Consider the following 18,611-nt stretch of genomic DNA (forward strand, 5'->3'; position numbering starts at 1 on the left):
TGACAAACTGACCTAACTTTCAAAGAAGGATAAGTTTCAAAGAATGAATGAGCACAGCTAGGTACACAGAAGGAAAATTTCTATACCAATGAAGGAAATGCTGTCATGGGTAATGTTGATTCCTTCCTGTGTGTTTTAGTTTGTTTGGAATGACTACTAGATAAAGGAGAGAAAAAGTCTAAATTTATCTGCAGGAACATGAAACTGAACAGAATAGCCACTGCAAGACGAGATTCATAGGATGAAGGGAAAGGACAGGCCACTCCTTATACAGGGAGTTACTGGATGGAAGGCGGCAATGCCTTTTAAATGACTTTTTTACTACACAACTGTTCCTTTGTGGTCCTAAAGGCAGAAATATACTGAAGTTCATCGTTCAGTATTAGGAGAGCTGGATTAGCATAAGTGAGGCACATGTAGTAGTTAGGTATTATACTTCTTTCAAATGTATATCTTCCTTTAATGTTTGTTTATGTCATGTCCAGTTTTTAAGTAATTGTTTAAACAGTGAGAAGAGCAGCAAGTGAACCAGATCATACACTGAACAGCTGTGTCCGAGGTTCCTTCTGGTCCCAGGGCTGTGTGCAGGATACCTGGAGCCTCTCCCATTTGCTCTTCGCCTAGTTAATTCCTACTTACCCTTTGGGTTTCAGTTTCAAGTTAACTTCCTCTAAGAGGCAAGAACCTCCCCCATTCTAAATTATGTACACCTTATTATTCTTTCTCCTAACACCTTTTTACTTTTGTAGCACTTAATGACATATTATCACTTACTACTATTATCTTAATAATGTTAGAAACAAAGAATAAAGAAAATAATAAATGATTAAAAATGGTAAGAACTGTAAGTGTTAATTTACCAGTACTCATTCAAAACCTCCTAAGCAAAGCATTTTCAGAACATAGGGCATATATTAAATTCAAGAAACATACCAGCCTGGCTGCAGCGATCACATCATGAATACTTCGGAGCATTAAATCTTCCACTTGAATGAGCCACTTTTCCACAGCACCTCTTGCTGCTGATGTGGAAATCAGTTCAACCAGCTCCACTCGCTCACCTTCAGAGCTGTACATGGCCTTGATGTCCAAATTGGGAAGGAATTCCAATTTAGCAATGCCCTCAAAGCACTTTTTCAAATGAGGCTGAACTCTATGTGGATCTTTGGTCTCTGACAAAATCTCTAACATTTCATCATTAGATAAGAAGAAAAAACTGGGGAAAAACATACAAACACAAAAGCTTAGTTATAATTCATCACACATCAGGAAATGCTCTTAATTACAGCACAACTGATTATCCATCATACCGAGGGAAGAACAGTCGTTTTTTCTCAAGATATGCATTAAGCCCTTTCAGAATTTTCTCCAAAAGTTCATTGCAGTTCTGCAATTTTTCCAATAAACCCGTTAAAGAAGTAGCAGCAAGAACCTAAAAAAGCACATTTGTTCAGTCAGCACTTACATACCAGATATGATCATGAGACCTAAATGCTTATATGTCAAAAATGTTTTAATGTCAAAAGGCTTATGAAAATTGTTATGAAACATTATAACACTATTAAAATTCAATAAACCATAAATGTTCTTACTCAAGGCTGTTAGTTACAAATGGGATGTTACAACTGGCATGCATATTTTGATTTCTCCTATATTCTCTTGAATGATGTGGGAAGAATCTGTTAAGTTGGTGTGTGATTTAATTTTTACATTTAAACAGTCACCTATAAAGTTAACAATCCACAGTATGATTTGGCAAACTACCTCCCATGGGTTAAAACCAGCCCACTGCCAGTTTCCTTTTTTCTTCAATTTTATAAAGTATAATTGACAAATAAAAATTGTATGTATTTAAGATATACAATTTGATGTTTTGATATATGTACACACTGTGCTGACAGTTTTTGTGTGGTCCATGGGCTAATAATTATGCTTTAAAGAGTTATAAAAACTAAAAGAAAAATAATATGTCATGGTACATGAATACATCACTGTCCATAAACAGTTTAATTTGCAGCACAGACATATCTATTCAGTTACACATTGTCTGGCTGCTTTCTCACAATGATGGCAGAGTCAAGTAGTTGCAAAAAAAGACAGTTTGTCTCACAAAGACTCAAATACTTTCCATCTGGCCCTTTGTAGAACAATTTGCTGACTTCTGATCTATAAGAAATCATGTTTCACAGAGATTCTAAAGACAATGTGTAAAATCCCTGAAACTCTTAAATTTCGGTGTATTATTGACTCAGTAAGTCCAACACAGCTACTTTTTCATCCAGCGTTGACACAAATTGTTATTTCTTATATTGAATACCAGACGTTAAAAGAGGATGTATATCTAAGGACAACACATACTATGTATATGAAAAATACATAGTCTGTTTTTCAACATTAGAATCACAGTCAACAAGATGCTACACTCACTAGGAGAGCCACATAACAAGAGAGACCAACTGAGAGAACCAGAGATTCTTTCCCCACCATTCCACACATAGAGAGTCATTGAGTGGAATGTCAGGAGGACCTGCATACATATATAACATGTATTATCACAGACAATTATATATTAGTTATAAGTAGTGTATCTTATGAATTGAAAAGTAAAATTTTAATGCTTTATGCTTTCTTATATTTTTCTGAACTTTCTAGTTCATATACAATGAGCAGATTTTATTTTATTATTGGAAAAAAGGCTTCAAATGTTTACTAGCCACAATTAAAGCTTCCCTTTACTTGTAAGAGAGAAAACAAACACCTCACCTTTGGATCTTTTGCACAATACTTCATGATATCCCTCCAATGTCTGTCTACTGTCTGAAACTGACGCCCTTCTTCTGGCATCTGTTGCATGATATCCTCAGAGCAAAAAATGGGCTCCAAGTACAGCCAATGAGCTTGTACTTTTAGCCATTCATCAATTGTTTCTTGTATTCGAATCAAACGGTCTTCCCAGGCCTTAAAGAAAAGCACACTGTACTAAGTACCAGTTATAACCGAAAAACACACAAATTACAGCAAGGAATATATATTTAAAGTTTATTGTTATTTTTGAATTAATGCAAAAGAGCTCGTGGTCACTTCTGGGTGTCTCACATGGGCATAGAAAAAGTCCAGGAGGTCTGAAGTTTTCTTAAATCACTGGAACTTACAACTAGAAATGACTATAGTTATTTAGACTAATTTTATAAACTCTAGGTGAACTATCCCAAGTCTGAAAAGCATCCAGAAATATATCATTTTCTACACCAGTTATCAACCTACGGGCTGTTTTGCTCCCTACACCAAGGGACATTTGACAATGTCTGGAGCCATTTTCATTTGTCACAACTGACAGGGTAAGACTACCACTAACATCTGTGGGCAGAGGCCAGGGATGCTGCTAAACTTCCTACAAGATACAGGACAGCCCCACAACAAAGAACTATTCAGCCCAAATGCCATTAGTTCCAGGCTGGTGAACTCCACTCTATATCCATATAGTTCAGGGGAAAAAAACAAAAAACATTCTCCTAGAATTTGCCAGATAATTTCATTAGCTAAAGATCATTCATGTAATCTCTCTTTAGTTCTTAAATATGTGCAACATCCAGTGTGTCAAGGGATTAGGCCTCATATTTTTATTGTTTAAAATTTGTCTTGTAAATTCTCCCTTCTTAGGCAAGAATTTTCTGCAGAAGACATAACCAGCCTGATTTATGGGAAAATGTGTGGTTTTATGTCATTTTCTAGGACACAAATTGTCTTCTCCACATATTGAGAGCAAAGGTCTTCTAGGAAAACACTATTTATGCTCAAATTAACACCAGACTATCTTGGTTTGAATCCCAGACTTAGTCATTTACCAGCTGGGTGAACTTGGGTAAATTACCTGTCCTCCTATGCCTTGGTACCTTATCTATGAATATGGATAATAACAGTGCTTCCCTTTAAGGTCTATTTTGGGGATTAGATGGGTTAATAAATGTAAAGCCCCTATAGCAGCCCCTATGACATATCTATAAATATCAGGGGAAAAATGCATTTGTTGTTTGTCACTTGATATAGTTCCAAGGTACAATTTTGATACTACCTATGAAGCTATTAGTTATTATAATTTACTTTCTGTATTTACCTACATTAGCAGTAAGTATGTGAAATAATCTTATAGCCTCGAATATCATTAATTTTTTTCAAGTGGACAGCTCATTAATTCTTATAAAATATCCCCAAGATAGTTGTTCACAAATACAATTAAAATATGGTATATGAAACTTCACTACATGTTATAAGCATATAGCATGAAACAGGGTCTATGCTGTCTAAAGTTAAAATAAATACCAACTGTTTTCCTTCTAAATCTAACATAATAATTAAGAGATTTTCTTCAAAAACATAATTTGTTCTCAAAATCATTAGTTAATGTCTTAGATCTGCTCTATATAGTTCTATATTAATTTTTAAATATGTTTCTGTATTTCACCAAGGATATCGATCAGACTGACATACTTCCACAAGGGCGTGTATGTAAGCCTAGCAGTAGGCTTGCAGTTGTTAAAAATGGCCAGGAGCTGATTATCATATTTGACGTACCTTGATCTCTTTTTCAAATGGTTTGATGAAAGGTGAGCCTCTCATTGTCTGAGTTTTTATAATTTGATCATCAAGGAGAGCCTGAATCTCATCTACTGAAGAAAGAATACAGACTCCAGTCTCACGATACAGACTTATATGAAAAGCAATATTATCCCAAGTTCCCATCATTGTATGCATGGCTTTCTCTAATGAAAATTCCTAAAAGGGAGAAAAGAAGAAAGAATAGGATGATGTATCTTTTTTGCTATACTGACTTCCCTTAGTGAACTCAATAAGCATTTGATGCATTAGATTGTCATTTTCTTAAGATGATCTGTGGCTACACTGTAACTGTCATTAAATTAGAAAGGTTTTTTTAAACAGTTAAGAAATTCCTAAGGAGAATGATAGTATCGTTTTTAAAAATTCAGTTGCTATGAAAACTACTGTGGTCTGTGTTAAAATAAACAATAGAATAAAACACCTGCTGGACTTTCTCTGAAGTAGCCTTTCTGCATCTATGGTCTGAAGATCCTTTCTGTGTATTTCAAGAACTCTCAAGGGCCACTCTTATTTTGCTAGGACCCATCACACACAACACCCAGCCTTCTTAATGGAAAAATTAGGTATCAAGACTAGCATATTATCCATGCATTTCAGAACATGGAAGGATTAAGACGAGGTCAAAGGAGCTATTTCTAGTCTGGATTCGGGACAATGATCCCACAAAGAAGAATGCACTTTGTCGGGGGGGAAAAAAGTAATCTTCTTTCACTTTCCTCCACCTGACCCACTGCTATCCAGTATTGTACATTCAACCACAGAAAAAACTATGATTATTTGATTAACAAACTCACAGATCAAGTATTTCAGTTCATCTTCATATTTACCTTGCTTGCACCTGCACTAATCACTTCAAATTGTTCCAAGTATGGTGTAAGGTTTAGTTTTAAAACTTTTTTTAGTGTAGTTCCAGAGTCTGGAGTCAAGTCATAGCCTACAATTTCTGATATCTGCTTCCAGTGACGTGTTCTCATTCCTGGATTGCATAGGATGGAGACAGTAGGGATATGGTCCTAATGGTGAAAATATAAATTAATAATGAATCATAAATTTGATTTCCACATACCTAGGTTTTATAAATGAAGTCTTGATAGTATAAAGGTTACATTTCTTGAAATCATTTAGCAGTGAGTCCAATCAAAATCCTAATTAGATTTAGAGGGGGAAAAAAACTAGCAGAATGATTCTAAAGTTCATCTGCACAAATGAACATGTAGAAATAGCCAGCAATTATGAGTAAAAGAAAGAAGAGGAGTAAAAGATAAAAACAGGTAAGATATTAAAATATACTATAAAACAACAGTAATTAAAACTGTGGTATTATAATATGGGTAACTGTTGAACCACTATGTTGCATATTTGAAACCAATGTAAGATTTTATATCAACAATTCTTTAAAAAAAACCTGAGGTATTATAGAATTACAAAATTGTTTTATATGTAATATATAGAAATATATAACATAGAATAATATATAAACACACACACACACACACACTCACACATGAATGGTAAAAATGAATGTACCAAAATGTCAAAATATAATTTTTGTTTGAAAATGAAAACATTAAATATTAAACAAAAACACTTTTTATCATTCTTAATACTGATATTAGAACCCTTCCTTTAAAATCAGGAGCAAGATAAGCATACTATTATTACTAGTTCTAATCAACACTGTATTAAGTTGGGCAGCCAGTGAAATAATATAAATAAATTAAAAATATGGGGAATAGAAATATAATAAAACAAAACTGACATTGCAGATTATCATCTATGTACAGTGGCTGGATATTAAATTAATATAATGAAATTAAAAAGAATTTATATGTGCCAGCTACAGATAGAAAAATAATTAGCAAAAAGATCTATTTACAATAGAACAACGACAAAATTAAGTTTCTTTCACTAACAAATGAAAGCTGTGCAAAGACATTTTGGAAAAACTATGTAACTTTATTTTAAAATGTTAATGACAATCTAAATAGAGATGTATACCATGCACTGATAGATTCATTATCATACAAGTGACAAAGAGTTATCCAGAATATATTATAGAAATTACATATGTTAACAATAAACACAACAGAAAAACTACTGACACAAACAATGACAGGAAAGAGTCAAAAGTCATAAATAGGCATTTCAAAGAAGAATAAATGTGAAAGCCAAGGTGAATGTAAGTACTACGGGGATAGGGATTTTTGTTCATGTGACTAGAAGTAGGAAAGTCAATCAATTGGGTAAGTAAGCAATAACAGAGAGTTCTTCATGGTGTTGGGAAAACTGAGCAGCTACATGCAGGAAAATGAAATTGGATTACTCCTAACACCATACACAAAAGTAAACTCGAAATGGATTAAAGACCTAGATATAACACATGAAGCCATAAAACTCTTAGAAGAAACATAGGCAAAAATCTCTTGAACATAAGCATAAGTAATTTTTTTCTGGACATAACTCCCCAGGCAAGGAAAACAAAAGCAAAAATAAACAAGTGGGACTACATCTAACTAAAAAGCTTCTGTACAGCAAACTAAACCATCAACAAAACAAAAAGGCAATGTACATACAGTATGGGAGAATATATTTATAAATGATATAACTGATACGGAGTTAACATCCAAAATATATGAAGAACTCATACACTTCAAACCCAGAAAAAACAAATAACCTGATTTTTAATGGGCAGAGGACCTGAACAGCCATTTTTCCAAACAATACATAGAGATGGTCAACAGGCACATGAAAAGATGTTCCACATCACTAATCATCAGAAAAATGCAAATAAAAACCACAATGAGATATCACCTCAGACCAGTCAGAATGGCCACCATCCAAAAGACAAGAAATAACAAGTGTTGGCAAGGATGTGGAAAAAGGGGAGCCCTCCTGCACTGTTGGTGGGAATGTAAACTGGTACAGCCACTGTGGAAAGCAGTATGGAGGTTCCTCAGAAAAATGAAAAATAGAAATATCATTTGACCCAGTAATTTCACTTCTAGGAATTTGCCCAAAGAAAACAAAATTCCTGATTTGAAAAGATATATGCACCCCTATGTTTATTGCCACATTATTTGCAATAGCTAATTTATGGAAGCAACCTAAGTGTCCATCAGTAGATGAATAAAGAACAAGTGGTACATACACACAATGGAATATTACTCAGCCATAAAAAAGAAAGAAATCCTGCCACTTACAACAAGACAGATGGACCTTAAGGATATTATGCTAAGTGAAATAAGCCAGATGGAGAAAGACAAATACCATATGATTTCACTTATATGTGTAATCTAAAAATAAAACAAGACAAGCAAAACAGCAATAGACTCATAGACACTGAGAAGTGACTGGTGGTTACCATGGGGGAGGGGTTGGAGTAGGTGGGTGAAATAGGTAAAGGGGATAAAGAGGCACAAAAATCTCAATCATAATATAAATTACTCATGGGGATGAAAGTACAGCATAGAGAATACAGTCAATAGTTCTGTAACATCTCCTATGTTGACAGATAACTACATTAGTGGGGGTGAGCATTTAATAATGTACACTGAATCACTATGTTGTATACCTGAAACCAATATAATATTGTATATCAACTATACTTAAAAATAAAAAATACATCAAAAACGTAAGTACCACTTCACATCAACTGAGATTGTTATAATCAAAAAGACGGACAACAACAAGTATTGACAAGGATGTGGAACCCCCATGCATTGCTGGTGGGAATGTAAAATGGGTCAGCAACTTTGGAAAACAGTCTGGCAGTTCTTTGAAAAGTTAAACATAGAATTACCATGTGACCCTGCAATTCCACACCTAAGTATAGACCCAAAAGAAATGAAACATAGGTCCATGCATATATTTTTGGTGAGACTGATTGATGAGATGGAGGAGATATTCAAGATAGTGAGGGTAAAGAGAGAAAAGGACCAGTGACTGAACCCTGAGACTTTCCAACGTGAAAAGGCTGGGAGGAACAGGAAGAAATAGCTAAATACAGCTATACTGCTAGTGGTATAGGACAATTTATTCATCTTCTATCTCAAGGTGTCTTCCAGAGATGATGATGACACTGCTATGATGATAGGATGGTGATGATATGACAGTGGTGATAAGAGAGGACAGGAGAAATATCACTGAGATGAATTCAAAATGGATCAAAGGCTTAAGTGGTAATAATAAACCCTAACTAAAATCCTAACTATAATGATTAAGAAAAAAGAAAATTAACATTACCAATATTTGGAATGAAAAAGGAGTTATCGCTGTAGATTATCCATAGACATTAAAAAGATAATAAAGAAATGTTATGAGCAACTTCAGAACCACAAATTCAACAACTTAGAAGAAATGGAAAAATTCCTTGAAAAATTTACCAAAAGTGACACAAAATTAAATACAAAACCTGAATATCTCTAGATCTATTAAAGAAATTGATTCTGTCTTCAAAGTCCTTCCCACAAAAAAATTATAGGCCAATGGTTCCACTAGTGAATATTTCTCTAAAATATTTAAGAAAGAAATACTAATTTTATACAAACTTCTTTCATAAAACAGAGAAGCTAAAACTTCCCAATTTGTTTCATTAGTCCAACATTGTCCTGGTACCAAAATCTGACAAAGACCTTACAAGAAAAGAAAATTAAGACGAATATGCCTCCTGAATGTAGCCTTAAAAATCCTCTCTAAAATATTAGCAAGTTTTAAATAAAACACAAAAGTACTAGAAGAAATTTATAGAAGTACTACAAGAAAACATTACCTTAAATTGGGAAAGCATTTCTAATTGTAACTCAAAATCCAGTAGACAAAGGAAAAGAATGATAAACTATATAAAAATAAAGACTTCTACTAGACAAAAGCCACCATAAATAGTCAAAAACAAATATTTGCAAAACATAGATAGAGCTGGATGTCCTAAGTATATATATATATAAATGTGTATATGTCCTAGCAAATATATCCTAGAAATATTAATATAATTATGTTAATATTCATATGTATGTCCTAGAAATCAGTAAGACCAGCAACTCAAAAGAAAAAATAGACAATGATAAGATCAAACAGTTGACAGGCAAAGAAATACAAAATATTCTTAAATATAAAAAAAATAAGCTTAACACTTAATAAGAGAAATGAAAATTCTTCTAGCACATTAGCTAAAACCTATGTTTGTTGATATGCTATTGGCAAAGTTGGTGAGAGTATATATTGGTACAACCCCTTTGGGAGGTAATTTGACTATAGATTTTATGTGTTTAATCTTTGGGAATTTACCTTGCAGTCACACCTTCACACACATGGAGCTTTACACCACTATACCACTATGTATCATTAGATAGGTGTAAAAAATGAGACAAAGTCTCCACAATAAACTAATCAAAACAAAGGGGGCAAGCAGAGGGGGCGGCCAGCCAAGCTCCTTCCCCAGAAGCCACCCTTAGCATCTTAGCAGCTAGCTGCCTTAGCTTTGACCTGTGTTTGCAAGCACCTGTGATCTACCTCGATGTATTTGGTGCAGCCATTAGCAAGATGTGTCTTAAGACATCAGAAAAGCCTGAGAGAGATTATTTTTTGGATCTGGGAATGCAAAAAAAAATTGTCCATATAAATTGATGGCAATTGCTTCTTCATTTAATGCCATTTCAGCTTACAGAAGATTTCATAGGAATGCTTTACTTTTGGATAGCAGGAAAACCTGTATATATAATTTTTAATTCTTTGCTTTTTGTGAGAATAAAAATGCATTTTTTAATACTAAAAAAAAACAAAGGGGGCAAAAATCATACATGCAGTGTGCTGTATTTTATTGTAAAAAGATGGAAGGATAAGAATACATATTTCACATTGTTATGTGTGTAACAAAACTCTGGATGTATACACAAGAAGTAATAACATTGATAACTTGAATTATACGGGTGAGAAAAATGGCAAAGGGACTTTTCAGATGTATCTTTTTATATTTTTTAAACCTTGTAACTATATTAAATATTGAAAGTAATTTTAAGGAGTTACTTTAAAAAAATGTCAAGCAGTTCACAGAATGTCCAAGTGCTAGTGGCAGACGGGAACAATGCTCAAAATCCCATCACAGAGTTTGCACTCTGAGCACGCTGAGCAGAAAGCACTACCGGAACCCCAGCCATGGCTGCCGAGGGATGTAGGATAAAGTAATTGTCACCAACTCTGTTATTATCCTCTTTGTAAATGAGGTGACTGAGGCATCAGGGGCTAAGCTTCTAGCCCAAGATATGCTACTATCACGCTCAAACTTGTGAGATGAAGCTAGGTAAGGTGACTCAAAAGTTTTCCCAACTGCTACTCTGCACTGCTGCCCTTCGCACAGGCTAACTGGTCAGAAGGGAGTGGTTCCAACGACTTTACCAGGAAAGGATGAACCATGGATTGAGTAATAGATCAAGTTTTCTAGATCCAGCTTTGCTTTTGCTTCCAACTCTTTCTCTTTCTCTTCCCTAGTGCTTGATGATGTGAACAGCTCTACTATGACTTTCTAAAATATCATTAGATGTGTTCACACCTTAAAAACTCTTATCTGCTCCATGACCGCAGAGCACATAGTAATGGTACGATTCTCTTTTGTTTCCTCTTCAAGTTTCTCTCCCCCCAGAGACCGCCTTTTTGCTGCCTTTCTTTTTTCTTGTAATTCCTTTTTTTGCTTCGCTTGGAAAAATTTCAGTGTCTTAAAAATTTCTCGTGAAAATTCATCTACATCAGTTTCCATGCTTTCTCCATTAAGGTCCAAAAACCCTCCATCCATCCACCTGAATTGAAAGAAAAAAATATTATTAAACTCAGAGACTCCTGGAGTTGGAAGGGGCCTCACAGATTCTTCAGGCTAGACCCCTCATTTTACAAGAGAAACCACCGAGGGCAAGCGCTGTTGACAGTTTTTATTAGTCACCCGGGTGCTGATGGTAGAGACGAGACTACAAACATCCCATGCAGCTGTGCTACTTATGCTAAAATGTGTCAGACTGAAAATGCATGCCTAAAGATATCCAAAGAAATATGTACTGGACTCCATAACTTCTAAGTTTTTAGTTTAAACGTTAGTTAAATTAGGTAATTGCATTAAAATGGAATCAACTCTGGAAAACCCAAGTGAGACTTCAGTTATCTTTCAAGATATGATTCTGTTTCAATAGAACCTGTGTGATACTTTGTTCTCTTCCAAATGGATAGAGAAGTCCTGCTTTTAAACAACAAAATCAATGTACATTTTGTAAATCCTATCATATTGTTTGTTTAATTTTTACTACGTTACCAGAAATTACCGTTTTTCCGTTCGTTGCCACTTCAAAACAAGGTTAAAAAACTTCTGGTAGGGCTCAATGTTGACTTTTAATTTATCCAGTTCAGGATATTTTGTCAATTCCCATTTGAAAAGCTCCTCTTGTGTATTAATAAACTGAACTGTTTCTTCAGATTCCTGAATACGTTTTTGTAGTTGTCTTACATCTGTCACATACTGAAAACAAATAATTTTTTATCTCAAGAATTATCCAAGTAATGTTATAAAAAATAAGATCATATGATACTGCAAAGGCTATGTTCTTACATATATATAGCATTTTGAAATATCAATTTCACATTACTATGACTGAGAGCAAAAGACATGGTTATATCTATTTGACAAACAGAAAGCCAAGTCACAGGGAAGATCAAATAAATAGTACCAGTTGCAGCTCTAAGAGCCAGGCTTCTGTTTGCCATAGTAAGCAGACGTTTTCTTGTATTTTTAAATGTATGCCAATGCATCTTGTATTAATCTATGAGCCTGCCACAGCTACTGCCTTACGTATTTATCAGACCTGTTGCATGTGATCCAGTTCTGCAAATTCTGCAAACTCTTCCATGCGGCGTGATTCCTTTTCTATTTCCAAAATCAGTTTCTCTCTCTTGGCTATTAGCTCATTTTCTTTTTCGCGTTTAGCATTCTCAATGAGCTTTTTAAAAGACAATGAAAAATTAATCATGTTAATTGTTTTGTGACAAAGGACAAAGTTATCCAGTCAGAAGTCTGAATGCTTAGTATAGTCACAAAAACCATCACCAAAGAATGAGGACAGCAAAACACAAACTGATAGAGAAGCAAACAGTAATAAACCACACAGAAAATAATTTCCTAGGTGTCTAACATGACTGTAATAATTCTTATTTATTATTAGATACTTTATTTAATGGGTTCTGGGATAATAATAATAACAGCTACCATTTATTGAGTACAGGCCATGTGGTAAGAATTATTAAACACCTTACCTACATTACCATGGGTATTATTCTCATTTTGGAGATGAAGATATTTCAGCTTATGGAGGTTAAGAGGCATGTCCAATGTCACAGAATCACAAATGTCAAAATCTGTATTAGAACTGGTTAATCAATTGAGGTCCCCTGCTTTTCACTGCCACACCATCTCACTTTCCAATTTAGGAGAAACTGGTTTATATTAGGACTTTTTCAAAACCTGAACTATTTTCAGTCTGATATAAAATCCTGAATCTGCTACTTCTTATCTCTGTAATACTGGGCAAGTTACTGAACTGCTCTGAGACTCATTTTCCCCACCTATGAAATGGGAAATAGGAGAACCTGGGTTTGCTCTGAGTATTAAAGGATTTAATAAATGGAAAACACTTCGTGCAGAGCTTACTATTATTATTAACTAACTTTTATAATGGTTCTGATTTCTCAGTATCAGTTCCAGTTCTTACCAGATTCGGTGAAGCAAGCCTAATAGCCTGTCTTAAGTTTACAGGGCCATAAATGCTGCCAGCCCCAAACTCATATTAAGATATGAAGTTGCTTTTTAAAGGTAGATAACAAGTATGTATGCAAATTAAATAAATATTATGCTTAAAATGTCAGAATACAAAAATACGTATGGAAAAATATACTCACCTCATCATTTTCATCAAAGATGGGATTAATTTTCCAAGGCCACATAAGGGCAGCTGAATTTAAGGCTAAGTCTTCTTGGGGAAATAGAAAAACATCTAAAAAGTAACTCATTCGGCGTTTGGATTCCTACAAAAGAAACTCCATATATAATATACCATATTGAAAAACTAAGCTCTGTAAAAAAGAGAAGAGCCAACAATTTCTAACACTCTTTCAAATTTCAATTTGAAATTATTTTTACCCCCCTATAGCTTTCACTTATCCATATGCAGAACTGTAATTTTTAAGAAGTGAAATACAGATGCAAAAGCTACTTTAAGGTTTCTGGTTTGTGATATATATGATGTATGTATAAATAATATACAAAATGCATTACATATATATTATGTTGCATGCAGAAATACAATAAAAACTGATCCATGTAATCGATTGTTAATAGATTCATGAGAAAAAGCATATGATCATTTCAACAGATACAAAAAAATTTTGATAGAATTTAACATCCATTCATAATACTTTTGTAAAAAAAAACCTAATGGAAAAGAACTTACTAATCTGATAAAGGTACCTATAAAAAAACTAAAGCAAGTCATTCATAATAGTGAAATCTTGAAAGCTTTCCATTTGTGGTTAGGATCAAGAACACCACTATTGAACACTATGGTAGAGGTAGGTCCTAACCAGTACACTGCGGCAAAGAACACAGACAAGGCCTTGGGAATGTGTAGTGTTTGTTGAGGACAAAACCAAAACTGTCATTATTTGCATTATCTCATTATTATATGATGGTGTAAGTAGACATTCCAAAAGAATCTTCAGATAAACTATTAAAATTAAGAAGGGATATTTAAAAATATAAAAATTTTAAACATAAAAATTTTTTTAACTTTCATGATAGATATTAATTTGTATATAAAAATAAATGTTATATTATAGCCCTAATATGCATGAGTCCATACTGACATACATGAATTAATGAATAAATTAACCAGTGGGAGAGAAGAGACCAATCTCTCATGCAAAATTCCAAATAAATAAGGAGCTACTCCATAGTAAAGGAGGAAAAGCATAACCTCTATTCTTAATTAGAGGTTGCATACAGTGACTTTCTTCCAAATAGGACATTATGAAAGGCACAGGAAAAAGAGCAGATCAGCCAGGCAATCAAGGTCAGCATCAATAGTGATAAGTCATACTGATAATAGGTACCTTTGATAAGATGTGATGAAAAGTTACCTTTGTGATCCTCCTTCCAAAACCCACTACTCTAGTCTAAACGTTAAGAAAAACATCAGACAAATTTCAACAGAGAGTCACCCTACAATATACCTGCCCACTATTTCTCAACATTGTGAAGGTCATCAAAAACAAGGAAAATATGAGAAACTGTCAGAGCAAAGAGGAGCCTAAGAAGACACAGGACTAGACAAAACATGGTATCCTAGATGAGTTCCTGGAACAGATAAAAGGCATTAAGTAAAAACTCAGGAAATCTGAATAAACTGTGGACTTTAGTAATGTGTCGATACTGGTTTATTAATGCTAACAAATGTACCATACTAATGTAAGATGTAAGATGTAATGAGTAAATTGAATGTGCATGTCTGGTGGGGGGAGGGATATAATATGGGAACTCTCTGTAGTATTTGCTCAATTTTAATGTACATCTAAGTGTTTTAAAAAATAATCTCTATTAATTATTTTTATAAATTAAGTATATTTCTGCATTCAAGTTTCACAGAAATTAATGATTTTAGATATAATTTATATAACATTAAAAGACATCAAGTACTTGAAAATATATCTAATAAAATATGTGCACAGCCTCTACAGAGAAAATTATAAAATATTTAGAGAGGTTCAACATAATAAAGGCCATATATGATAAACACACAGCCAACATCACACTGAACAGCGAGAAGCTGAAAGCTTTTCCTTTAAGATCGGGAACAAGACAGGGATGCCCACTCTCCCCACTGTTATTCAACATAGTGCTGGAGGTCCTAGCCACGGCAATCAGACAAAACAAAGAAATACAAGGCATCCATATTGGTAAAGAAGAAGTCAAACTGTCACTATTTGCAGATGACATGATATTGTACATAAAAAACCCTAAAGACTCCACCCCAAAACTACTAGAACTAATATTGGAATTCAACAAAGTTGCAGGATATGAAATTAACACACAGAAATCTGTGGCTTTCCTATACACTAATAATGAACTAAAAGAAAGAGAAATCAGGAAAACAATTCCATTCACACTTGCATCAAAAAGAATAAAATACTTAGGAATAAACATAACCAATGAAGTGAAAAATCTATACCCTGAAAACTACAAGTCACTCTTAAGAGAAATTAAAGGGGACACTAACAAATGGAAACTCATCCCATGCTCTTGCTAGGAAAAATTAATATTGTCAAAATGGCCATCCTGCCTAAAGCAATCTACAGATTCAATGCAATCCCTATCAAATAACCAACAGCATTCTTCAACGAACTGGAACAAATAGTTCAAAAATTCATATGGAAACACCAAAGACTCTGAATAGCCAAAGCAATCCTGAGAAGGAAGAATAAAGTGGGGGGGGATCTCACTCCCCAACTTTAAGCTCTACTACAAAGCCACAGTAATCAAGACAATTTGGTACCGGCAAAAGAACAGACCCACAGACCAGTGGAACAGAATACGGACTCCAGACATTAACCCAAACATATATGGTCAATTAATATATGATAAAGGAGCCATGGACATACAATGGGGAAATGACAGCATCTTCAACAGTTGGTGCTGGCAAAACTGGACAGCTACATGTAAGAGAATGAAACTGGATCACTGTCTAACCCCATACACAAAAGTAAATTAGAAATGGATCAAAGATCTGAATGTAAGTCATGAAATCATAAAACTCTTGGAAAAAACATAGGCAAAAATCTCTTGGACATAAACATGAGTGACTTCTACATGAACATATCTCCCTGGGCAAGGGAAACAAAAGCAAAACTGAACAAGTGGGACTATATCAAGCTGAAAAGCTTCTGTACAGCAAAGGACAAAATCAATAGAACAAAAAGGTATCCTACAGTATAGGAGAATATATTCATAAATGACAGATCTGATAAAGGGTTGACATTCAAAATATATAAAGAGCTTATGCACCTCAACAAACAAAAAGCAAATAATCCAAATAAAAAAATGGGCAGAGAAGCTGAACAGATACTTCTCCAAAGAAGAGATTCACATGGCCAACAGACACATGAAAAGATGCTCCACATCGCTAGTCATCAGAGAAATGCAAATTAAAACCACAATGAGATATGACCTCACACCAGTAAGGATGGCTACCATCCAAAAGACAAACAACAAATGCTGGCGAGGTTGCGGAGAAAGGGGAACCCTCCTACACTGCTGGTGGGAATGTAAATTAGTTCAACCATTGTGGAAAGCAATATAGAGGTTCCTCAAATAGCTTAAAATAGAAATACCATTTGGCCCAGGAATTCCACTTCTAGGAATTTACCCATAAGAATACAGCAGCCAAGTTTGAAAAAGACAGATGAACCCCTATGTTTATCACTGCACTATTTACAATAGCCAAGAAATGGAAGTAACCTAAGTGTCCATCAGTAGATGAATGGATAAAGATGTGGTACATATACACAATGGAATATTATTCAACCATAAGAAGAAAACAAATCCTACCATTTGCAACAACATGGATGGAGCTAGAGGGTATTATGCTCAGTGAAATAAGCCAGGCGGAGAAAGACAAGTACCAAATGATTTCACTCATCTGTGGAGTATAAGAACAAAGAAAAAACTGAAAGAACAAAACAGCAGCAGAATCACAGAACCCAAGAATGGACTAACAGTTACCAAAGGGAAAGGGACTGGGGAGGATGGGTGGGAAGGGAAGGATAAGAGGGGGAAAAAGAAAGGGCCATTATGATTAGCATGTATAATGTGGGGAGAGGCACGGGGAGGACTGCTCAACACAGAGAAGATAAGTAGTGACTCTACAGCATCTTCCTACACTGATGGACAGTGACTGTAATGGGGTTTGTGGGGGGGAATTGGTGAAGGGGGGAGCCTAGTAAACATAATGTTCCTCATGTAATTGTAGATTAATGATACCAACATAAAATAAATAAACAACTAAATAGATAAACAGATAAATAAATAAATAAATAAATAGACAAATAAATAGATAATATTTAGAGAGGTTAAAGAAGAGATAAATAAATAAAAGGTATATCACAAATTGGAAGACTCCCAATTGATGTGCCAACTGTCTCCATCCATCTAATGCATTCCTGATCAAAATTCCAACAGATTTTTATGGAATATGAAAAACTGATTCTAAAATTTATATTGGAAAGATGCTAATTCTCTAATTTATTATCAATTTGAGGCAACCTCAGTCAAAATTCCAAAAGGTTATTTTACAGAATGCGGTAAGTTGACTGTGAAATTTATATGAAATATCTAAGGGCCAAGAACGAGCAAGGAACTTGATGAAGAAGAGTGGGAGAACTTGCTCTACCAGCTATCCGGACTTAGTACTGTCACTACAATTTGGCTGCTGTGTTTAAGTCACTGTGGTACTGATACAAAGATAGACAAAAAAGCCAACGCGACAGAACAGTATGTCTTAAAACAGATCTGTACTTATCTGGACACTTAATAAGTGATGGAGGTGCACTGCAGAGCCGTGGGGAAGGGGCTGTCTCTTCAATATATACATAACTGATGATCTATATGGAAAAATTATTAAATTCACAAAAATCATTCACAAAAATTAGATTCCAGGAAGACTGGAATCCTAAACCTGAAAGGCAAAACTAAACAGCTTCTAGGAAATGATACTAGAAAAAAAGCTTGATGGTTCTGGATAGGAAAGAATTTTTTAAAGAAGATATGGAACGCACTTAGCTATAAGCGGAAAAATTGCTCGATTTGATGGCATTAAAATTAAGAACTTCCATTCATCAGAACACCATTAAGAAGTAAATTACAGAGTGAAGGAAAGGATACTTAATATATTCAAAACTACTATACTTAAAAATAG

At 34.4% G+C, this 18,611-nt stretch overlaps 1 protein-coding gene across 6 annotated transcripts in view; it reads right to left on the minus strand.

The window, feature by feature from the left end:
- Window positions 1-18,611, minus strand: part of DNAH12 (dynein axonemal heavy chain 12) — a 150,242-nt gene that overhangs the window by 102,032 nt on the left and 29,599 nt on the right. For all 6 annotated transcript variants that reach the window (XR_012128899.1, XM_037019334.2, XM_037019335.2 and 3 more), the window contains 9 exons: window positions 13,546-13,671; window positions 12,456-12,590; window positions 11,919-12,112; window positions 11,162-11,405; window positions 5,445-5,630; window positions 4,573-4,773; window positions 2,764-2,958; window positions 1,311-1,432; window positions 934-1,216 (listed from right to left, as the gene is read on the minus strand). Coding sequence is in view for 5 of the 6 variants with exons in the window: in XM_037019334.2 (XP_036875229.2) it covers window positions 934-1,216; window positions 1,311-1,432; window positions 2,764-2,958; window positions 4,573-4,773; window positions 5,445-5,630; window positions 11,162-11,405; window positions 11,919-12,112; window positions 12,456-12,590; window positions 13,546-13,671 (1,686 nt within the window). In the remaining variant the exon portion in view is untranslated. The remainder of the gene's footprint in view (window positions 1-933; window positions 1,217-1,310; window positions 1,433-2,763; window positions 2,959-4,572; window positions 4,774-5,444; window positions 5,631-11,161; window positions 11,406-11,918; window positions 12,113-12,455; window positions 12,591-13,545; window positions 13,672-18,611) is intronic.

This window comes from Manis javanica, chromosome 3, assembly GCF_040802235.1.
Source record: "Manis javanica isolate MJ-LG chromosome 3, MJ_LKY, whole genome shotgun sequence".
Classification (NCBI taxonomy): domain Eukaryota; kingdom Metazoa; phylum Chordata; class Mammalia; order Pholidota; family Manidae; genus Manis; species Manis javanica.